The sequence below is a fragment of the Lynx rufus genome, unplaced genomic scaffold, assembly GCF_022079265.1.
Source record: "Lynx rufus isolate CCGP_SWC_20201006 ecotype Redwood Valley unplaced genomic scaffold, mLynRuf1.p SCAF_14, whole genome shotgun sequence".
Taxonomy (NCBI): Eukaryota; Metazoa; Chordata; class Mammalia; order Carnivora; family Felidae; genus Lynx; species Lynx rufus.
In genome coordinates this window covers 11,220,797-11,245,537 of record NW_025814828.1, presented here as the reverse complement: position 1 = coordinate 11,245,537, position 24,741 = coordinate 11,220,797, and the positions used below count along the sequence as shown (strand labels likewise).

General features: G+C 36.9%; 1 protein-coding gene across 1 annotated transcript; it reads left to right on the top strand.

Annotated features, from left to right (window-relative positions):
• Positions 1–300: 300 nt before the first annotated feature.
• Positions 301–24,322, top strand: FANCB (FA complementation group B). The gene is made up of 9 exons (XM_047075916.1): positions 301–385; positions 8,256–9,269; positions 10,985–11,137; positions 12,367–12,459; positions 18,050–18,178; positions 21,703–21,869; positions 22,435–22,901; positions 23,020–23,257; positions 23,772–24,322. The coding sequence occupies exons 2-9, from the start codon at positions 8,340–8,342 to the stop codon at positions 24,184–24,186; spliced, it is 2,592 nt and encodes an 863-aa protein (XP_046931872.1). The 5' UTR covers positions 301–385; positions 8,256–8,339; the 3' UTR covers positions 24,187–24,322.
• Positions 24,323–24,741: the final 419 nt, after the last annotated feature.

The window sequence follows — 24,741 nt, the reverse complement described above, 5'->3', positions numbered from 1 at the left end:
GCGGGACCAGGCGCTTAGCCTGGCTTTCCATTAGCTTCTGGTGCGGGCTCCGCTCCCTCAGACAGCCCCTGCACTGCGGACCCGCCTCCGCCTACCGCCGGATCACGGGAGCTTACAGCGCCGAGCTCCGCCCGAGCAAGCTCCGCCTGCCCCTCTCTTTCACAACCTTCCCTGGAGGCCCCGCCCCCTCAGCCTCCCTTGGCAACCGTCTCCGGGCAGGCTCCGCAGGCTCCGCGCGCCCCGCCTCCTCTGCTCTCGACGCAGCCTCCGGCCCCGACCTCCCAGGATGCAGCGCGCGGGCGGGAGGTTTGGAGCCGAGGGACGCTGCGCCCGCCTGGGGCGTCGGGAACGTGGCGCCTGTCGGACTCAGGACGCGCGGGCTCAGGTATGGCAGGCGCGTCGTCCCACACTTTCCCCTGGCCTTCGCGGGGCCGGGCGGCAGAGCTGGGTTGGCCCCCCTTGTGCCCTCTTTGCGGAATAAGGGGATGGAAACGAGCTTGCCGGGGCCTATGGCCGTCATTCTGTGGAATGATGACTAGATTTTAAGTGCTTGCCGTATTGGATTATTTCGCTTGAAACTTTCTTCACCCCGCCGCATCTTTCCCACTTGGAGTGTGAGAAATTTATCACGGATTATGTTTTTGAAACCTTGAAACTAGAGCAGTTATAGAAAGTTAAAAGATGTAAAGCACCTTACAGGTTATTAAGCTAGTTCTCAACCAGGGGCAGTTTTATCTCCTAGGAGACATTTGGCAGTGTCTGGAGACAGTTTTGGTTGTCATAATGGGGCTGGGACCAGCTACTGGCCATCTAGTGGGTATTGCTAAATAGCCTGCAATGCATAGGGCAGCCCTTACGACAGTTACCCAGGGCAAAATGACCTTAAGGGCCAAACTTGAGAAAGATTTAGGTTTATAGGGCCCTGGAACAATTTTATGGTTGTCGGCCAAAAAAAATGGAAAAGAAATCGTTTTGTGTCCGATAACGCTGCCTTTTTTAAAAAACTGAAAGATCCTGAAAACTACAAAGAAATGCCCCCATATTTCCACCATCTATAGTCAACCACGATATCCAGCCTTTTTTTTTTTTTTTTTTTTTTTTTTTTTTTTTTAGTGTGTTAAAAATGTGTTTGGGGAAAAATGGACACCTTGTTTAAAAAGTAGTTGAATACATTGTTTAAAAATAACATTTCAGCTCTAGCTACAGCCCCCCTCTGGCTCCACTCCCCTACCCTGATACCTATCTCCTCCAGAATAAACAGTCGTTGGAATTTGGCATGAATCTTTACAGAATCTTTGCTTTTTACATTTTGGACCAGGCTGCCTGGGTTTGAATCCTGGCTCTGTTACTTCCTATTTGGAGGTCTTTGAGAAAGTCCTTAAATTCCATGCCTCCGCTTCCCCATCTGTAGAAGGGGATTGATTATATTGCCTGTAGTATAAGGATGTAGCGAGGAATAAGTCCAAACTGCTTAGAGTAGCACCTGGCACAGAGAAGCACTCCAGGAATGTAGCAATTGTAAGTAAACAAAAAAAACCCCAATGTTTTATGTGTTTTGATTTAGATAAATAATGTACTCAAGTATATATACATTTTTCTGTAGCTTAATTTTTTTCATTTAGTTTTTGAAATCTAGCCAGGGTGGTATATGTAGATCTGATTCATTCCTGTTAACTATAGTATGATATTCCATCTGTATGTATTCATTACCCTATTGATGGTCATGGAAGTTTTTACTTTTTTTCTTAATACAAGTAACAGCACAGTGAACATTCTAGAGCAATGTCTTTGTGCATTATTATGTAGGATTATTTCTCTGGGTTCATGTCTACAAATGAAATTGATGGATGTATGTATTTCAGGTGACTGACAAATTGCCTTCCAAAGTCATCTCTCCCTTTAAGAACTAAGAATTATCTCCTAACTAAACTGATGGCTTTGCCTCCATTCTTACCTTCCACCATCGTCAGCACTGTCACCAAGATCTTTATAATTCAGAAGTGTAGTTCCGTGATTTCTGTTTTTGAAACCTTTCAGTGGATTATCATTGCTTAGAGAAAGTTAGAAGTAATGACATAAAAAACCTTTAACTTAGTCTTTCCTAATCCTCTTAGTGGATCACCATTCCCCCACTTTCACCTACATTTCAGATGCACTAACGTGTTTTGGAAAAGGGAAAATGGAGCTTGGTTCTGGGTAGGCTCCAACAAATGATTTCTAGTTAGAGAGGTAGGAAAACGTACTAACAGCAGACCTATTCTGTAGCCAAGCTGATTTACTTGGGTAAATGTTCTATACGTTGGGAAAAGTACATCTATTGGTATTATGCTTATAAAATTATGTTTAATATTAGGTGAAATTTTTAGTGGGGTGTCTTAATTCTACCTTTTTTTTTTCAAAGATACTTTCTGTTGGTCATACTTGATACAGTTTCTCAGAGACATTTTGAGATTTTATCTGCAGATAATATGCTCTTTTAGGATCTTCCTCAACCAGACAGGTAGTTTATTTAAAGAGTTCTGAAATTTATGACACCCAGAAGAATTTATTAGCATTTAAAAATAACATTGTTTATTTGATAGGAGGCTGGGAGGGAAGAGTGGATGAGGGTGATAATTTATTGCCAATCTACTATATTTCTGTTAGTGTGTATTATTTCCCTAGTATACTCATCTGTTTTCATTTTATGTACAAAATATACATAGTCAACTTTGATATATGGTAATACAGAACAGGAAACACTCAAATTAATTGTGTAGTATTTTATAAATAATCTGTCCCCCTACTGCTCCCATTAGCTACAGTAGGAGATAAAACTTAACTGGTTTTAATCTGTTTTTTTTTTTCTCTTGTAAGGGTGTAAGGCACCACAGTGTAAGCCATTATTGTAAGGGTAAGTAAGTAAAATTCAGATGACCTAGAGACTGGAATAGTAAGCCTGGTGCCCTGATAATCAGGGTTTGATTAATCAGAGCTTGTTTATATTGGTTTTAGAACTTCTAAGTTGAATCTTATTTTCAGTTGTTTCCAGATTATTTCTTTTAAAATTTTTTTTAAAGTTTATTTATTTTGAGAGAGAGAGAACATAAGTCAGGTAGGGGCAGAGAGAAGGAGAGACAGAATCCCAGGCAGGACCCACACTGTCAGCACAGAGCCTGATACAGGGCTCAAACTCACAAACTGAGATATGACCTGAGCCGAGATTAAGTTGGACACTTAACCGACTGAGCCACCCAGGCGCCCGTGGTTCCAGATTATTTCTTTGTAAAAAAAAAATTACCATTTATTCCATAGACTTAAAGGTTTGTTTTATGAACATATGCTAAGAACTTTTAAACAGATGTTGCATTGGTATAAATTAAAATAGATGTACATAGGTATGTGAATTCAATAAGTCTTGAAGATGATAGAAAGTTTGAGAAAAAAATTTATCTTCATAAGTAAATATATTAATAACTTCTAATTTTTAACTCTTAAGGTGATCCATTTTAAATAACTTATTTAAAGTGTGCGTGCTTTTGGAGTAGTATTTAAAAATAGAGACATTTCATGTTACAGTCATTTAAATCTATTTGAATCCGAATCCATGAGAATAAGTTTTCTTTTTGCCAAGAGCTCATGCTAAAAGCCTCTTGGATTAGGATTATAACTGGGCTTTGAATGCCATAATAAACTTTATAGCAATGGTTTGCAACCTTTATCTCAACATCATTCATATGTTCAATACACAATGTTTACCCTCTATCTTTCCAGGTAGTAACTTAAGGATCATAGATCTATTGAGAAAGGGGGAGAAGGTACATGCAAGGTTTTTGAGTTAGGGGACAGTTACCAGATCAAGTTTGTGTTTTTGGACAATAACTGAAGTAGCATAAATAAATTAATACATTGGAGGGGAAGAGAGACTAGAGTAAGGAAGACCAATTTAAGAAGATTTTACCTCAGCCTCAGTGAGAGATGAAAGCCTGAACTACCATAGTGGCAGTTGGAACAGAGTTGGAAGATAGTGGTTTCTAGGTTAAGGAACTTGGTGATAACATTAAAAGAACAGAATGTAAGGGGTCTGATTTTCTTAAGTCATAACTTTATTAAGGTGCAACAATACATACTCTAAAGTTAGGAAAGGGGGAGAGTCTGCTGACCATTTAGTAGTCAGATTCTCCTTACTTCTGTCACACTTGGATATTGGTGAACCAGAGCACTGTTTTGATTAAACATTAGTTGTGATACTTAATACTAAAATAACAAATGTAGTATGTTTGATGGAGTCACTGAGTTCCTGAAGTCTCTATTCTCATTTGGCATAATTCTTTTTTCTTTCTTTTGTTCAGTTTGATTGCTTCCCATTACTTTCTTCTAGATTACTAATTCGTTCCTCTGCTTCTTCCAGCCTACTGTTCATTCTATCAAGCATGTTTCTAATTTCCTTTATTGAGACCTTTTTCTCTGTTATGTTATTACTTATCTCTTTGTTAAGGGTCTCACTCATGTCTTCCAAATTCCTTTTCTGTGTAGAAGTTACTTTTGGTTATTTTTAGTACGATTAAGAAAAGTGGGGGCGCCTGGGTGGCGCAGTCGGTTAAGCGTCCGACTTCAGCCAGGTCACGATCTCGCGGTCTGTGAGTTCGAGCCCCACGTCAGGCTCTGGGCTGATTGCTCAGAGCCTGGAGCCTGTTTCCGATTCTGTGTCTCCCTCTCTCTCTGCCCCTCCCCAATTCATGCTCTGTCTCTCTCTGTCCCAAAAATAAAAAAAAAAAAAAAAAAAAAAAAAAAAAAACGTTGAAAAAAAAAAAAAGAAAAGTGAAAAACCTTTCATGTAAGTAGGTAGTAAAAGACAAGTTCTTAGATCTTTATCTCAGATTATGTCGTATTAATGCTAAAATATATATATATATATATCATTTAATGCTTGAAAAAAAGAAACTTTTTTAGAAATCTAAGAGACCTGACATGTCTGTGGGAAATTTTAAATCAATTATTACTCATATATTTTGTTGTAATACAATTTTTATTTCTTTAAACTAAAAGATAGTTTCATAAGTAAAAGCCACACCTTTGATTTACCTACTTAGCTTCTTTACTGAGACAGCTGAAACTACTTTGTAATATTACTGTCCCAGATCTTTGCATTAGTTGCCTAACAACAAACCAGTAAGCCAGTGACTTCTGCTAGTTTGTATTATGATACAGTATCTCCAGTTACTTCAAGTAATAAGTTTCATGAAATTCTCAAAAACAGTATCAACTTAAACAATTACCATGGAGCTATGTATTTATCTGTTACTATATGACAAATTATTCCCAAACTTAGCTTAAAACAGCAAACATTATCTCAAAGTTCCTGAGGATCAAGAATTTGGGAGCAGCATAGCTTGGTTGATCCTTCTGGCTCAGAATCTCTCCAAGGGTCTGAATCATCTCAAGGAGCTGCAAGATCTGATCCCAAGAAGGCTCACTCACATGGCCATTGTCAAAAGGCTGAGGCCTTGCTAACTGTTGGCAGGAAGCATAGTCCCTTGCTGTATGCACCTCTCCATGAGGATGCCTGAGTGTCTTAATAATATGGCAGGTGGCTTTCCTCATTGCAGGTGATCCAAGGGGCAGGTCAACGAGGAAGCCACAGTGCTCTCTGACCCAGTCTTGGAAGTCTCAAATTGTCCCTTCTGCCATATTCTCGTGGCTAAGAGTGAGTCATAATGACCAGCCCTCACTGAGGGAGAGGAGAATTAAGTGCCACTTCTTAATGGAAGGGATTTCAAAGAATTTATGAACATTGTTTAAAACTACAACCAATGATGTATTTGGAAATTCGACAATAAGCTATGGCATCTCCAATTTGAAAGTAGTTGCTGACTAATTTAGTCTGTTTTAATAGAATTGCCTCTAAATTAAAGTTATTTCTATAAAATGCTGCCTTAAGTTAAATTTTTAGATGGTTCAGTGATACTTTTTTTTCTATTTGAACTCTTGGTAGATTTTTATAATAAAAGAACAAGACCTAAGCCTTTGGAGTTTCTCATTCAACAGAGGAGAACATTATTGCTTAATTGCATATGACCTAGTTTTATATCTGAAATGGTTGAATTTCCTGGTGTAAATGATCTGCAAGTAGAAAAGAAAGAGTATGAGTTAGAGTTATTTATAGTGGAGAGGGACCTTTCAGCGTTCCAAAACTGTTAGTATGCGACTGTTCTGATGTTTCCAAGGTTAGGTACTATAAAAACCAGAGCTGGCCATGATGGTGATGATAATGATAATGGTAGCAGCTAACCTTTATTGAGCACTTTCCATGTGCCAGGCTCTATTTTAAGTGGGTTATATTAGTTAATTTAATACCTTGTGAGGTAGTACTGTTACTACACCCTATCTATCATATGTGGATACCAGGCACAAGGGATTAAGTAACTTGCCCAAAGTCATGCATCTAGTAAAAGGCTGGCCAGGCCCACCATTCACATGGTTGTCTAGGCTCTGCAGCGATGTACAATTCATAGCATATGCTGAGCATTTGGTAGCTGTTAAAGAAGTGAGTCTGCATATATAGCCACTGAGTAAAGATCAACATCTTTCTCTTACATGTTGTGTTCTGTGTAGGGGGTGTTCCTTTGTTGTTGTAATTTTTTCTGCAGTTAGATTTGGCATGTTTTCTTTTTCTAACTTCATTTTTATTATTTTATTATTATTGACATGTTATATGTTTTAGGTGTACAGAGTATTGATTCAACAATTCTATACATTATTCAGTGCTCACCATCATAAGTGTAGTTATCATACAATGTTATTTCAGTATTATTGACTATATTCCCTAGACTGTACTTTTCATTTCCGTGACTTATTTATAAGTTAGTACCTCTCATTCCTCTTCCTCTATTTTGCCCGTTTCCCAATGACCTCCCCTCTGGCAACCACGAGTTCTCTGTATTTAAAGAGTCATGTTTTTGTTTGTTCATTTTATTTTTTAGATTCCATGTATAAGTTGAATCCTATAACATTTATCTTTCTCTGTCTGACTTATTCTACTTCATATAATATCCTCTAGGTCCCAGGTATCCATTGATAAATGAATGCATAAAGAGGATATGGGATGTGTGTGTGTGTGTATAAAACATATAGATAGATAGATAGATAGATAGATAGATACCTATAAATGGAATATTACTCAGCCATAAAAAAAGAATGAGATCTTGCCATTTGTGACACCATGTGTGTTCCTTTATTCTTAATCTACTTTGCTAATTATCTCAGGTTGCCTTACTTATAACCAGTGTTCAGAGTACGGGGGATGCATGCCAGGACAGTGTGGTAGTTAAAAGTGTAGGCTCAGCAGTCAGAAGCCCCTCTTCTGAATCTAGTGTCATTGCCAATTAATTTTGTAACCTTGGAAAGTTTTCTGACCTTTGTTTCTCAGTTGAAAGATGTGATGATGAGAATACTTTAAGAGAATAGTTGTAGGCATTAAATGAAGTTACGTTTTGTATCTGGCATATAAACCTGAATAACTGACAGCTATTATTTAATTCTTATGTTTATTATAATGTTACTAATCCTCTAGTTTTTTCTACTTGGAATAGGAATAGTGACTTCCTTAAGGTCAAAGCTGCACTGTTTTTGCAAAGTAAGATTTAAAATTTATTTCTATTACTCTTATGGTGAATTTTTTTAAAACCGTGGTATGGTGTCTCCTCTTTTTCCTTCTGGGCTTTTCATTTTTACTATAGAGTCTGTATGAGCTCCTGTTTCAGGGAAGCAGGACCCCAAGTGCCTGGGCTGTGGTACCAGTCTAATTTGAATCATTGACTCATTGAATTGTCATTGTAGAGAGGCTAAGGCTGAGAGGAAAAAACCAGGTTTGAGTCCACAGGGTAGAAAATGGGGGAAAAAAGAAAATGGGGAAACCAGATTAGGTTGGTAAGTTTGAAAGAGAGACAAAAGTGGAACCCTTAAGAAATTCCCTGAGCCAGAAAGAATGTCTTCAGGCACTTTCAATAGACCACCTACAGATTCTAATAGATGCTGTTAACACATTCAGTTATCTTTTGTGATATGGTTATTTGCATCGTTTGCAAACTGTGTTTTTTTTTAACGTACAGAGATAATATTTGGGATGGGGCTTTTTGATAAGCATAATGTTAAGATAGCATAAAAAGCTTAAAAATATTCATAAAATTTGTAGTTATCTATGTGATATTTCTCTAACAAACATGTTTTCTTTTCAACTGTCTACTTGATGGTAGTTTTCCTCATTACATTTTTAGGCTTAAAAGCATCAACTGGAATCAATTTGCATTTGAAAATTGGACCAACACGAAGACTTGATATTGTGGAATGACTAGAAAACAATGTCATCTAACGAACAAGAAAGGCTCTTGTGTTATAATGGGGAAGTCCTTATTTTTCGATTGTCTAAAGGAGATGTTGCAGGTAAAGGGCCTGCAGAAATACCCATATTACAAGTCAGGAGAATGGTATTTGACAGAGGAGCAAGAGCTTTTATTCAGAAGTCCACTGGATTCTTTATGCTAAAGGAAGAAAACTCTCATTATTTAAAAATTGTGTGTTGCAACTGTGTGTCAGATTTCAGAATTGGAATTAATCTTCCTTATGTTATGATACAGTGCAATAAAAAGAACACTTTCAGATATGTTCTTCTGTTTCTTCACAGTACCAATAAATTTGAAAAACGTTTGAGTTTTAGACTAAGCCATGAGTTGAAGGATGGTGTAAGGGTCCTTAATGGCCCTTTAGTTTTATGGAAACGTGCAGAAAAATTCTACCTTATCTCTTCTCTAAATGGCAAAGTTATGACTGTGTCTGTTAATTTTTCCTCTGTTCAGTGGGCAGGGGAGATTGAAAATCTAGGTATGGTGTTATTAGGACCAAAGGCATGTTTTTTATCTGAGGAAGGATGCACCCAAAAGCTTTCAAAATCGGATTATGCAATTTGGAAGACCACATTTTGTGTATACTCCCTTGAAAATGAAGAAGTCATAAGTGATGCATACATTATCCCTCCTGCTTATAGCAGTGTGGTAACTTGTGTGCATGTCTGTGCAACTGAGAATGTCAACAACCAATTAAGAATGTCTCTGATTGCCCTTACTCGAAAGAATCAGCTGATTTCATTTCAAAATGGGACGCCAAAAAGCGTGTGCCAGCTTCCCTTTGGAGATCCTTGTGCAGTTCAGCTTATGGACTCAGGTGGAGGAGAGCTTTTCATCGTATCCTTTAAATCCAATGACATTTGTGCTGTTTGGAAAAAGAACTTTCAGGTATAGTACCTAATTTCATAATCGTTCAATTGGCATAGTCTTGGATCTATTAAGTATTTATATGTTTCATAGAGCTTATCCTGAAATCTTATTATCCAAATCAATTATTAGTACTGCACTTAAAATCATGTATGGTGCATCATTCTTATTTCTTAAAGTTTTCCAAATGCTACTTGATGAAGGTTTTGCCTTGCTGTTTTGAGTCATAGAACCTTTGAGTTTTTTGGAAGGATATAGATATATAGCTACAATTATTGCATATTTATTTGTCTTTTAATATAACTATTTCTAGTTTTTATTAATGTGACAATTAGATGGGCATTTTTCTAAGTTTAGTTATTTGAGAGAGTGAGTGGGGGAGGGGCAGAGAAAGAGAATCCCAAGCAGGCTCCCATGCTATCAGCACAGCGCCTGATGTGGGGCTCAAACTCACGGACCATGAGATCATGACCTGAGCAGAAATCAAGAGTCAGATGCTTAACCGACTGAGCCACCCAAGGTACTCTGAGAGAATTTTCTTTTATTGGCTACTGGAAAACTTAAAAGTGTATATATGCCTTGCATTGCCACTCCTATATTTCTTTTGGCAGCACTATTCTAGAGGTGTAGGTTGTAAATGTGTGTGTGCAAGCATGAGTATATAGCTCTATGGTATTTGCATGTTGAGCACATTCTTATTACTGTCTTCATATAGTTAAGTGCACTTCGTGATACTCATGGTGAGGGTGGGAGGAAGGGAGGATATGGGTATACAAATAAGCTTCCTCCCTACATAAGTGAAAAAATCACAGCTTTGGAAATTAGCCTTATGTGGGGCAGACTGATACATGGTTATATAGATTGAAGTCTTATAGTCTTACTCTAATACATGCCACCCTCTGTCATCTAGATGATGTATCTGCACTGATGCCAGGATTCTGAGTGGGAGTTTTAGCTTTTCTGCCTGAGGAATAAGGGGTATCTGATCCCTATGCTATTAGTTTCTGGGGGGCCGCTCTGGAAGCTTTAAGCTTTAGAGACCTTTATGGAGTTGTCTTGTGTTTTAAACTTTGGGTCTCATGATTTGGTATAAACTGATCACAACTTTCCAGTGGGCTGGGATGGTTCTAGGTGCCCCACTATTAGGATCCATCCCCTTTTGTGTCCCTAATAGCGGCTATGTTCTCCACCAAGGTTTAGGGTATTAAGTTCATCTTGACTCTTAAAAGTTAGTCTGCTTTGAGAGCTTTTGAGTGTTTACCACTACCTTCTAGTTACCTAATGCAATTGAATTCCTTGTGTAATTGGTCAGATCACAAATACATACCTGCTAAGGCTTATGAGAATGAGGGTCATCGTTGAACATGTTGGAGAAAGAATCTTCACTAGAGTTATTCATGAGAAATGTTACAATTTCCAAAATTGTCATGAGAAGTGTTCAAATTTATAAATTATAATAAAATTTTAATGTAGAAATCAGGAACATGACAGACCCTGGACAAACATTGATAAAATATTAAATTTAAGTACCTTGGTATTTATAAAATTGTTGTTTAACATCCTATGTTTTCTGATCCCCCAATATCTTTAGTTTTTAGTGTTGACACTACCATTTTCATTACTTGTTTATAAGATTGAAGATGACACATTACACCTACATGCAACAAAAGGATTTAGTTTATTTCACATCTGATTTTTTTTTCTTTCTCTATTCCTTCTTTTCCACTCTCTTTCAGGTTGCTGCTAAGTGGGAAAAAATTAGCTCAGTACTGATAGATGACTTCATAGGAGCTGGAACTGAACAAGTACTGTTACTTTTTCAGGACTCCTTGAATTCAGATTGCCTGAGTTCATTTACAGTAACAGATCTTGGCAACATAAACTATTCAGTAAGTTATGTGTACTTTTTATATATTACTTTAAGAACCATTTTTGAACATTGGAGCACTTTAAAGCTTTTGACCTAGCATTTAAATATTTGTAATTTCATACAGTAAACTCTTTGAACTTTAAAAATAGATTGACTTTTTAAAATTATACATTGAATCTCCTTTCAATAAATGTTACACGAATTGACTATACTTTTTAAAAATATTTATTTATTTTGAGAGTGAGAGAGAGCGTGCATGCACATGAGCAAGTGGGGAAGGGGCAGAGAGAGGGAGAGAAAGAATCCCAAGTAGGCTCCACACTGTCAGGGTAGCACCAGATGCAGGGCTCGATGCCACAACCATGAGATCATGACCTGAGCCAAAATCAAGAGTCAGACCCTTGGGTCACCTGGGTGGCTCAGTTCGTTGAGTGTCTGTCAGGTCATGATCTTGCAGTTTGTGGGTTCAAGCCCCACATCAGGCTCTGTGCTGACAGCTTGGAGTCTGGAACCTGCTTAGGATTCTGTCTCCCTCTCTCTCTGCCCCTCCTGCACTTGCTCTCTTGCTCTCTCTCTCTCTCTCTCTCTCCCTCTCTCTCTCTCAAAAATAAATAAACATTAAAAAAAAAAGCAGTTGAACCCTTAACCGACTAAGCCACTCAGGTGCCCCCAAATTGACTATACTTGGGATATAAATTTGAAATATAGTATATCTGGTGTTCACTCACGTGATAGTAATACTGTAAGTTGCCTTTATTGTTGCTTCTGAAAATTCACATTTTATACTGATAAACATGATAACATTGGATTAATTAAGGAATAAAAATGAAACTGCTCTATTAAAAAAGTAACACTTCATAATATCTTACGATCTTGGCAAAAGGGAAATAATAACCCCTGAAGTTTCAGACCTATATGAAATATCTGGAAAAAAAAATCTGAGTCTTGTTTTTTTTCTTAATAAAATGAGGACAATTCCTATTTTCTCTAGTTGTGGGATTTTATAAAAAATCTAGTAAGCTGATACTTTTTGAAGCAGTATACAAGTGTTAGGTCAGTGGTGGTAGTAATAATAGTCATTTTTTTCTAGTTACAAGAAATGATGGGGAAATACATATTTTTTTTGTCTCATGTAAGAGTGTGTAACATGGAAAACTGCCCTTTGGATAAACTTTGTGTTCTGTTAATCCTATGAATTTTCAATTTATTTCAAAATTTCAGTTTTAGTGTATTTTTTTTGTTTCTTAGAGTGAAACATTGGATTGCAATGAAGATGACTTATTTGAAGACAAAGAAGGGAATCATTATTTGATGGTTCCACCTCTGGAAAGAAGATTGAAAGTTGGTGTCTGTTTGCTTTTTGTTTTTACTTTTTTGGGTTACTGATATTCTAAATGAAGGAAAGAACATTGAGAGAAAGGATCTCAATGTATAAGCAACTCAGTGATTGGGAAAAAATGGTATTTCAAAGGATCTTTACCTTTTTAGTACCTGTGTAAAAACTATTATGGCATTACTTATAAATGTATTATCTAAAAATGATACCTTTTTGTAGTAAGACTAAATTTAATAAGACTTATAAAACATACGAAGCTCACTTTTGAAAACACATTCTTTCTGGTCTTAAGGATCAGCATGCCATAGTATCTCTTTTAAAAGAGAAGCAAATATGATGAATCATAACATGTACCAAACATGAACAGTTTACCCTCAAATTTTCCCTACAAAGCTCTCTAAGGGAGTTTTTGTTTTTTTCCAAATATATGAAGGTAATGCGTATTCCTTATAAAATACTCAGACCGTTCAAAGAAATATTAAAAAGAAACTAATAATCACCTATGATTCGGCTACTGAGATATAACCAATTTTAACACTTTGCCATGTATATTCTTGTAGATTTTTTAAGTGAATATTTGTAAATTTAAATAGAAATTTGATATGATGCATGTTCTTTTGTAACCTGCCTTTTTTCATTCATAAAAATTTTTAAATACTCAGAAAAGTTCAAAGAATAGTACTGTAGTTATCTCTAGTCCTCACGTGGATGTTAACTATTGGTACTTTAAAAAAAATTCTGTTTGCCTCATCTATGCTTTTGTGTACATATGCACGTATGTGTCTACAGTTTTGCATAACCATTTAAAGCTTGCAAATATTGTAATACTTCACTCTTACATATTTTAGCAGGAATTGCCTAAAAAATAAGGACATACTTGTATGTAGCCATACCATACTATTGTTACAGTTAGAAAATTAGTAATAATCTTTTAATCTTATTTACTATTCTCTCTGTATTCAGATGTCTCTAAGTGCCTCAAAAATGTTTTTTATAGGGGCGCCTGGGTGGCGCAGTCGGTTAAGCGTCCGACTTCAGCCAGGTCACGATCTCGCGGTCCGTGGGTTCGAGCACCGCGTCGGGCTCTGGGCTGATGGCTCAGAGCCTGGAGCCTGTTTCCGATTCTGTGTCTCCCTCTCTCTCTGCCCCTCCCCTGTTCATGCTCTGTCTCTCTCTGTCCCAAAAATAAATAAACGTTGAAAAAAAATTAAAAAAAAAATGTTTTTTATATATGCTTATCTCAGGGTCTGGTCAGAGTTTACACTTGCAGTTGATTTTTATATGTCTTTGTCTTTTTATCTAGAATAATGCCCCTCCACGCTTTTTTACAATGAGACTAATGAGGAGGCGAGGCCAGTTGTCCATCTTTTTGGATTTATCTGTTTCCTTGTGTTGTCATTTTACTTTTTTCTCTGTCCCTGGCAAACTTCTTTCGTAAAGGGCCATATAGTAAATATTTGTACTTTGCAGGCTCTTCAAAACATTTTTGTAACTATTTTAATTATTAATGTGAATTTACTAAATGCTTATTGAACACATATTAGATATGCATGTTGGCAATAGACAATAAAATATCATAGTGGACATGGAACCAAAAAGGAAAAGATTGATTACATTAAACCTTTTGTGCCCTGGGGGCGCCTGGGTCGCTCAGTAGGTTAAGCAGCTGACTTCTCAGGTCATAATCTCACAGTTCATGAGTTCAGGCCCCACATCCGGCTCTGTGCTGACAGTTCAGAGCCTGGAGCCTACTTCAGATTCTGTCTCCCTCTCTCTCTGCCCCTCCCCCACTCATGCTCTGTGTCTGTCTTTCTCTCTCTCTCAAAAAAATAAACATTTAAAAAGTTAAAAAAAAAAAACCTTTTGTGCTCTGAACAAAATAAAATATATAAAAAGACAAATTATGTAAATAGTTATTGTAACAAGTGATGAAGGATTAATTTCCTTGGGACGTTTGGGTGGCTCAGTCACTTGAGCGTCTGGCTCTTGATTTTGGCTCAGGTCATGATCCAAAGCCTAGATTTTGGCTCTAGGGTCATGGGCTCGAGCCCTGTGTCTGGCTCTGCACTAAGTGTGGAGCCTGCTTAAGATTCTCTCTCTCCTTCTGCCCCCTCCCCCTCCCTCTCTCTGTCTCTTAAAAAAATGATTAATTTCCTTAATATGAATATGCATTCAGAAACAGTATTGCTGAGAATGTAAAGTGGCTCAACCTCCTCAGAAGGAAAGTTGTTACAGCTATTAAAATGTGGACAGGACTTTTCTTCTTACTCTCGCCATTTTACTTCTAGAAATCTGTCCTCAGGATATACTTGTACAGTAAACAAAGATGATTTTATAGGAATGTTTATATAGTATTTATAGACAACAAAATTCAGTCTAAATATCCATCATTAGGAGTTTGGCAAATCAGTTATCATATACCTGAACTATGGAATACCATGAAGCTATCAAGAAGAATAAGGTAGATCTTTATACTGAGTTAGAAATGATGCCAAAATAATTTAATTTATGAAAGCATGACTTTTAGAAATTCCACCTCTGGTAATGTGTCACCTACTTTATTTGGACCAACTCTTCTGATAAAACCAAGTTAAAATCATAGTTGAAATATGTCTTTAAAATCTCCCTAAAAGCTTCAGAGAGGTGAAAATATAAATTATCAGGCCAAGCTCTAAAGGCTGGAACCCAGAGAGAACCCAGAGAACACTGATACTGCTTTTGCCCTGGGAGCATTTGTGTTTAACCTAAAGTAGTAGTACCCTAGGCAACTGGCAGAAACAGACACAAAGTCCTCTCTCAAAACACACATTTATTTATCCACGGCCTCTTATAAATCTCACAAGTAATTTTTCAAAGAAAATGAGCCACCCACAGAATAACTAAGCACATAAACAAGGCATCATGAGCAACTATTCACTGAAAATGACCAAATAGCATTTCTATGAACTAAAAAATACATTGAAATAAAAATGTCTCATCAGATGAGTTTAACAGCTGACTCAAAGAGATACAGAGCAAAGAAGCAAACCAAACTATGTTACAAAAATTATTCAGAAGGTAGCACAGAGTCGTTGGAGGAAAATATTAAAAAAAACACACAGGGGAGGCAGGAACATATGAAAGTGAATAAGACATAGTTGCATGTCCATTTTATTTCAAGTATCCACACGTTATTACTAGCTCTCAATTTGGATAAAAACATTTCCAAGTGTTGGAAGGCCTTTTAGAGATTAACAAGTCTTCCTTCCCCCTCCTCCATTTTATATATGAGGAAGCAAATAGCCAGAAAGGTTAAGTGACAGGCAGAACTTGAACCAGTGTCCGTTTCACCGTTCTTTCCCTTATAAAATTTGTTTTCCAACCGAACGGTTGGAAGGAAACAAGTTGGAGGGGAAACAAGGAGACCAGGACCTTGGAGAAACTTGTGCATGTGTACAGGAATGTTCACAGCATCACTGTTTGTAATAGCCTATGCCTGGATATAATCCAGATGTCCATCAGCAGAAGGATGGAGAAGTGAGCTGGTATGGTCACATGATGGAATACTACAGAGCAATGAAAGTCTACAACTACTAGTGACAAATGGGATGACTCTAAAACCTGGTACATACAGAATGATTCCATTCATAAAAGGTGTCAAAGCAAAACACACAAAAAGCTAAAAATACTCTTTAGGAGTTACGGTGATGGTAAAATTATGTAGACAAACAAGGAAGTTACCTTAAGAGGCCAGGGTAGTGTTGCCTCCGTTGGAAAAAGAGGAGTTGGTGACTAGGGAGGGTCCACGGGCAGCCAACTGCGTATGGTTATTTGAGTGTTGACTTCATGATTAGTTTGTAAAGTGTTTTCTGTATTCACTCTTCTCCATGTATGAGAGAAATCGCAATAAAAACAAAAAAGCAAGGTCTGGTGTCTTGTAGCGCCCTATGCGCCTGTATTTGGTTTGGGGTGGATTTTACTTCCTTAGAGTGAGGAGAAAGAGAGCATTCCTTAACATAAGCATGGAAAGGTTCTAGAAAGATCAACAATATGTTGGCTGTACAAATGGGATTGAGGGTCTAGAAAGGGAAGTTGAAATGTATTTTTATGCTGTTTAAATGTGCTACCATGTGGTTATTTTTATAGTTTTATAATAGTACTTCACAACATAGAATATTTGAATAATCTAATGATTCACTATTTAGTCCTGGAGTTGGGGGCGGTGCATATTGAAAGTAGGGAAGAGAGAACACAGGTAACTTTTGAGGGTACCTTCATTGTCAGTCTGCCTATATATTCCTCTCTTCTTCTCCCTACCCCTCCAGCATTCTCCAGTTAGACTCTCCCCCTCTGACGTGTCCATCTCCCTCTCCGTAAGTCACAAATTACTCAGTGAGTGATATAGTGTGAATAGTGTGGAGCCCACAGAAATAGGTCAACAGATGGTTTTTAAATAATAGCTAGACACTTTACCTACTTTGTGCAGTGAGGTAAGATATAATTCAGTCTTTACTTTCTAACTTCTGTTCACCAATAAAAAGTTAGGGAATTTACCTGACTTTAACTGTAATTTGAAAGAAAGGAATTTAAAAACAGGATGCGTTTTGTTTTCCAGTATAGAAAAACATGTTACATTAAAAGCTGGATTAATACTTCAATAGTCTCAGGTATCCATCTGAAATGAAATAGCTTCTGTAAGTTCAAAGACATGACTTTAAATTTTCAGTAGCAAAATATATTTCATGAATGTTCCATCTTTAGTAGTGAAATCTATTTATCTGATATAAAAAAAGGAATGGATTGCTCTTTGCCCAGTCTTTGTTTTCTGTAGTTAAAAGTTGACCCCAGCACTGAGTTTATTAGCACAAAATTAAACTTGTAACAGTTTGGGGGCTATGTGTTATCTTTAAAATTTGCTATAGGGGCACCTGGGTGGCTCAGTCAGTTGAGCGTCTGATTCTTGATTTTGGCTCAGTTCATGATCCCAGCGTCATGGGATCGAGCCCTGCATTGGGCTCTGTGCTGAGCGTGGAGCCTGCTTAGGGTTCTCTCTCCATCTGCCCCTCTTCCCAGCTTGTATGCCTGTGCTGTCTGTCTGTCTGTCTGTCTCTCTCTCTCTCTCAAATAATAAATAAATAAATTTGCTATAGATGTTATATTAAACAGGATTTCAAATAGTATCAAAAGTGACCATTTCTACTCATAATGATGTCTTTGCTTTTTGAAGCCGAAATTATTTCAGCAACGAGAAAAATAGTTTTCTTGTGGGGGATAGGAGTGTTGGTAGGCCTTAATTTTTATTCATATGGATTACACATTCATGTTCGTATTGATTGATTACTTAATTCAGTGGTGAAATGCATGCTAATACATTGGCATTCTCTCAGTTTGATATATAAACTCTGTTGCAGTTACTTGCTCTGTTTTTTCCTTTATAATTACTTAACATTTACAAAGAAAATAGTTTTGCTCTGAGAAGTATTCTCTGCTTTTCTATGGAAAAATGAATTAATAAACGAATTTGGAGAAAGTACTTTCTGAATTAATGGTATTGTCAGACTTCATTTGAAATGATGTCTCTGGCAATGATTTTTTTTTTTTTTTGCTACTTTACAGGTTGGGTTGGCTTCTATTCAGGAATTAAAGCAGCATCTCTTGCTTAAGGAAAAAATTATTTCAAAATATTGGAAAATTTTAATAAACCTGATTCAAGGGAAAGATGAAAGTACATCAGCTGCAGAGAAGGTAAAATTCATCATGTGACCATTGTATCATTTTATGAATTGAAAATCTACAAGCTATTGGAAGTCATTTTTTTTTTTTACTTTTTAATTTTTTCATTTTTTAAAAAATTTAAATTTTAGTTAACATAAAATGTAATATTAGTTTCAGTAGTGGAATTTGGTGATTCATCACTTACATATGACACCCAAGTGTTACAAGTGCCCTCCTTAGTACCCATCACCCATCTAGCCCATCTGCCACCTACCTTCCTCTGTCAACCCATAGTTTGTCCTCTGTCATTAAGAGTCTCCTGTGGTTTATTTCAGTCTCTTCTCTTTCATTCCCCTGCTTCACCTATGTTTATCTGTTTTGGTTCTTAAATTCCACATAGGAGTGAAATCATATGGTATTTGTCTTTCTCTGATTGACGTATTTCGCTTAGCATAATACATTCTAGTTCCACCTACTTCATTGTAAATGGCAAGATTTCATTCTTTTTGATGGCTGAGTAATATTCCATTGTATGTATATGTATGTACATGTGTGTATGTATATACGTACATACCTACATACCACATCTTTATCCATTCATCAGTCGATGGACATTTGGGCTCTTTCCATAGTTTGGCTATTGTTGCTAATGCTTCTATAAACATTGGGGTGCGTGTACCCCTTTTGAATCTGTATTTTTGTATCCTTTGGGTAAATACCTAATAGTGCAATTGCTGGGGTGTTGGGTGGTGCTGTTTTTAGTTTCTTGAGACAAACCTCCATACTCTTCTCCAGAGTAGCTGCACCAGTTTGCACCAGTTGCACCACCAACAGTGTAGGAGGGTTCCCCTTTCTCTGAATCCTTGCCAACACCTGTTGTTTCTTGTGTTGTTCATGTTAGCTATTCTGACAGATGTGAGGTGGTATCTCACCATGGTTTTGATTTGTATTTTCCTTATGATGAGTGATGTGGAGCATCTTTTCATGTGTCTGTTACCCATCTGGATGTCTTCTTTGGAAAAGTGTTTATTCATGTCTTCTGCCCGTTTCTTCACTGGATTATTTGTTTTTTGGGTGTTGAGTTTGATAAGTTCTTTATGGATTTTGGATACTAACACTTTATCAGATATGTTGTTTGCAAATATCTTCTACCATTCTGTAGGCTGCCTTTTATATTTGTTGATTGTTTCCTTTTCTGTGCAGAAGCTTTTTATCTTGATGAGGTCCCAATAGTTAATGTTTGCTTTTGTTTCCCTTGTCTCTGGCACCATGTCTAGTAAGTTGTTCTGGCCGAGGTCAAAGAGGTTTGTTTATCCTCTTTGTGTTATCCTCTGGGATTTTGATGGTTTCCTGTCTCACATTTAGGTTTTTCATCCATTTTGAATTCATTTTTGTGTATGGCGTAAGACAGTGGTGCAGTTCCATTCTTCTGCATATTGCCATCCAGTTTTCCTAGCACCATTTGTTGGAGAGACTGTCTTTTTTCCATTAGATATTCTTTCCTGCTTTGTCAAAGATGAGTTGATCATATAGTTGTGGGTCTTGAAGAGTTATTTACATTGGAATATTTGGATATATTGGAAAATTCCACTCAATGGAGGCAAGAAGCAAAGTGGCAGGGATTATAATGCTGGACTTTTGTGACTTAAAAATATTTGATTAAGGAGTCAGTATTTTACCAATTTGCAAATTATTCTTAATCTATAGGATACTAAAATCCCATTTGTCAGGAGCCTTGGGGAACAAGTCCTTTTGTTTAAAAGATTTAACTATTAAACATTTTTATTTGTGTAGTTTCAATAGAAAACACCCCTAAGTGAATTATATATTTTCTGATTTCTTAAACAGAATATACTGAGCATTATGTAACCTTTTATTAATGAATACATAATTTCATCATTATTATAATAATCGTTCTTTTCATCTATTGCAGTGTTCATTTCTAAGGCTATTTATTCTTGTAGTTAATGCCCCCAAATTGCTGTGCTTTTTTAGTGTTTATATCTGCTTTTTATAATTTTACTCTCATTTTCTTTATGGTTGACCAGCATAAGAACCTCTTTAGGTTCTTGCAATTACTTATGTCAGTACAGTAGTGTAGAAGGTTACCAAAAACTCCTTCAACTTCATAAAAAATAGTATTTATGAACATTAGTTCCATACAGAGAAAGACAGTGTAGTAAAATTACCAATAAATTAAGAAAAGCTGGACATGGAGAAACTTGATACTACATTTTACTCCCTCAAGTCACCTTAGTGCCTAGCTCGGAATTCCTTCTAGATTGACCAGTCTTGCAGCAGTCTATGCCTTGTGTCTGTATTTCAGTCTTAGCAACATGAGGACTTGGGTCCAAAATATGATTCCATTAATGTAAGAATCATAACAAAAGCACAGCATGTTGCTTTTCTGTATTACTGTTCTAATCTCTTGGGAAAGCTCATGAAAGTCATTGTTAAAAGTCTCCCCCATGTCCCTTTCCCACCTCATACCAGTGATTTTGCTAGTATTAGAAAAGGGGAAGAAATGTTTCAAAATTAATGCACTGAAGTAATTATGTGCAAGGCACCATTTTGGGCTGTTTACATGATTAATTTTAAAAGCAATTCTGGCAGGCAGTAAAAATTACCCCAGGTTTCAGATGAATGGCCTGTCTCAAATCTCACAGCTCCTGGCACAGGTATCAGATTCCTAGAAGCTTGTTCAGCCTACTATAATGTAAGTGTATCTTATTACATATCACATACGTTTTTTCAGTAATTACCACATAGAGGAGCAGTATAGAGTAATGGTTAAAATAGGACATGGGCTCTGGAACCAGTCTACTTTGGTTCAAATCCCAGCTCTGCCACTTGATAGCTGTGTGACCTTAGCCTCCTATCTTCCTTACCTGGAAAACGTACATAATAATACTACCTAACTAAGGTACTGGGGGTTTTGTGAAGGTTAAGCAGATTGAATCCTGAGTAATACTGAGAACAGTGCTGGACACGTAGTAAGCATTCAGTAAGTGTTCTGAATCATTATGATTATTATTTCTCCTCCTCCCACCATTTCTATTGTTATAAATCGATATATGTGTGGAAGTGAGTGAATATGGCCTGGACTTTAAGAGTACAATTTTAGCCATGATTGATCACCAGTCTAAAGATTTTTAATCAGTTTTATTTGTACAAAATTTTACAGTTATCATTTTAGTCTAAGTCACTTTAATAATCTTTGGATTGTTCTCAGCCCACCCAGGACATATATTATCAGGTTATTTTGGACTCCAAGTTTATATCTTTGCTGGCTCTGTGTTGGATACCCCATCTTGTTTCCAGTCAGGCCATGCTTCTTGGTCTCAATAGATAGTTTATTATATATAGGTTCTATAAATTTTGTTTTAGTGATTTATATATAGCCTATAGTATAAAATGGTATGGTGCAGATGACAGTGTATTTTAAAATATGTAAGCTTTAAGGCCCGACTGAAAGCTGATTTACATTATTTTTTTAGTTTTGCCACATTGGTAGTTTTTTTGGTAGTAAGTTATTAAACATGTTTTTCTTTAAGGCACATCTTGTTACTCTTTGTGGTAAAGAAGAAAGCCCTGTCTGCACCTTTGAGGAAAAGATACCAGATGATTTTCAAGATTCAGAACGGCTAATAGAGAAGATATGGTACCGTGTAATAGATGATAGCTTGGTTGTTGGAGTGAAAACGACATCTTCTTTGAAGCTGTAAGTATCATGATAACATTATCTTGATGGTCTAGAATAGCAGTGTCCAACAGAAATATAATGTTAGCCACATAAGGAATTTTAAATGTTCTAATCAGCCATGTTAAAAATGTAAATGGAAACAGGTGAAATTAATTTTCACAATATTGTATCCAAAACATTATCATTGCTGAGGGGTAAACAATGTTCTATATTAAAAAGTAGAGTTTATTCAGGTTATTTAGGGGAGTATAGAATACAATTTTTACTCTAAACCGGGGGGGGGGGGGGAGAAAGCTACCTCAAAAATAAAATCCAGCATTATTTTACTGTTCCTTTCTCCTAAGGAAATTATTTTCCTAAAGTTCAACGTATTTACAGTGTTGTTGGCTTTCCTATTTCAAGAAATGTGCTATTACAGGATCTTTAAAAATGTGTTTGGGTTTTGCACTTAATTTTTTGATAATTTGAAATGATACTTTCTAGGAAAAGAGAGGATATAGTTTTGTTATTGTTTGTGTAGCATTTAATCATCTCTTTGATTCTAAAGAATGAGCTTTTGGACTCAACTCTGGATTTTTTACAGGTCCCTGAATCATGTGACTTTATCACTGGTAATGGATCAAGCTCATAGCTCCAGCTGTCGGCTTATTAAGTGTCACAATAGGGTGATCAAGTTGAGTAGGGATTTTCCCCCAGCATCACGCTCAGTGCCATGTGAAATAGGATCAGAGGCAAAAAGGATCAAGTTGACTATTGATAGTGAGGAAGAGGGAGAGGAAGAAGAAGAAGAAGAGGAGAAGGATGAGGAAAGCTCTGCTGGAGAACAAGCATCTGAGAAAGAGTGTGTGCAAGTCATTACTGCTGTAACACCTTTTTCACCACTTTTAGCATTCATTGATTTCTGTTGCATTGTGCTGCTACAAATTAGGGAGAGGGAAAATGGTAACTCTTCTGAAGATCATTATGTTTGGTGTGGCAGACTTTTCATAAGTCTAGAAGATCTTTCAAGTAGGAAATACCTGCTGACATTTCCAAAGAAGAAACCTATAGGTAATTTTTGTTGGTACTTTTTAATCATATACCTAATTGAATTAGAAAATTTTAAGAACTCTTTCGATTTGATAATGGACAGTTTAATGACAGAGCTTGTGACATGTTTTTCTCATAGAACACGTGGAAGATCTCTTTGCACTTCTCACAGCATTTAACAGAGCTTGTTTTCAAATCACATCGCCCACCTATTCTCTGACTTCAATGAAGACGTGGCTACTAGAATACATGAAATGTGAAGTAATCCAAGAATTTCCAGAAATTTGCTTTTGCAAAAGGCCAGGAAGTTTCTATGGCACACTCTTTAACTGGAAACAAAGAACACCATTTGAAGGGATTTTGATAGTCTATTCCAGGTAATGCCCATCAAATTGGAATATGTCCAGAGAAGTTAGTGCATATGTGTGTGGTCCAAGAGTCATCTCCAGAGTAGATATCTGTGTCACTGTGGGACACGTTCAGGTCATTGCCTGGGATAGCATGAATGGACACAGGTGGCCTCATTTAGAAACTGAAGCTTTTAACTTCATGTTTGTTTTTGGCTTTTTTTTTTTTTAGTCGGTTAGGACCTAATAGCTATTTTAAGATTTCTACTTATCTTTCCCTGACAATGAAATTTAAAAATAGAATACTGATGTTATTAGTCAGAGAAAAAAATGTCATCAGGAAGCAACTGATTAACATTAACGGATTGGTATAGGATATGTATATTTGATTGCTACAATCTGAATTATATCAAAAGATCACATGCAGGCAGTATTGGTTCTATTCATCAGTAGATGAATATTAAGTGATTACTACAGTAAGTTGTACACGACTGCTTTGTGCTGTCCCGAGTTTTGTAATATTGTATTTGTTTTTTTATTTCAGGAATCAAACAGTTTTGTTCCAGTGCCTTCATAATCTCATCGGAGCTCTCCCTATAAATTGTTTCTTGAAAAAACTAAAATCAGGAAGTGAGGATTTCCTAATTGATCATTTGGCATCATCTTTGGAGAAGGAATTGGTTATCCTTGGTTCTCTTTCTTCTGCCTTAGTTGAGGTTGAAAACAACTTGGTGCAGAGTTGTGAAGCAAGCAAAGAAAAGAGTAGTGGTGTTGTGGCTGCTTTATCAGACAGAAAGGAAAACATCCATCTCTACAGAAAAGAATTTCAGAGAGAAAAGACGCAAACGTTGGGGACGAACCTAAAAGTGAGTGGTGCTCTTTATAGAGAACTGACTTTGAAATTAGCTGAGGTTCAGCTGAGATCAGACCTTGCTGCACAGAAACTGGCTGGTTTATAATTACCATCTCAATTTGATTATATTTCGAAATATAGTTTTTCTGCCAGGACGTTTTGGTTCCACATTTGTTTTAATTTTACATTCTGTGCCTCCTTTGCAAAAATAAAGATCGAGGCTTTACCGGCGGTGCACAGAACAGCACGCCTTAGAACAGCAATTGTCAGCTGGGGTCATTTTGCTTCTCTCCACCCACATCCCCCACCTAGGGATTTGGCTGTGTCTGGAGACGTGGTGTTTTTTTTTTTTTGTTTGTTTGTTTTTTTGGCTGTGAGAAGTAATTGGGGGTGGGGAGGGTGTGGCAGGGCTGCTATTCGCATCTCGTGGGTGGAGACCAGGGGTGCTGCTAAACACCTTACTCTGCACAGGACAGCTCCCACGACAAACAGTGACGCTGCCCCAAATGTCAGTAATGCCAAGGATGAGAAATCCTACTTAAAGTTACCACTTAAGTGAAGACTGAAGTGATCTAACAGTATTTTGGTCCAAACCTTTAAAAAAGTAAATGGTCCTTTTATTGTATCCTGTTTAGTAGAACCTAGCGTATAAAAATCCGCT

Coding starts and splice junctions, on each gene's coding strand:
- FANCB (XM_047075916.1), top strand. CDS start 8,340: ATGTCATCTAACGAACAAGAAAGGCTCTTGTGTTATAATGGGGAAGTC. Junction 9,270..10,984: donor TTTGGAAAAAGAACTTTCAG/GTATAGTACCTA, acceptor ACTCTCTTTCAG/GTTGCTGCTAAGTGGGAAAA. Junction 21,870..22,434: donor ACGACATCTTCTTTGAAGCT/GTAAGTATCATG, acceptor GATTTTTTACAG/GTCCCTGAATCATGTGACTT.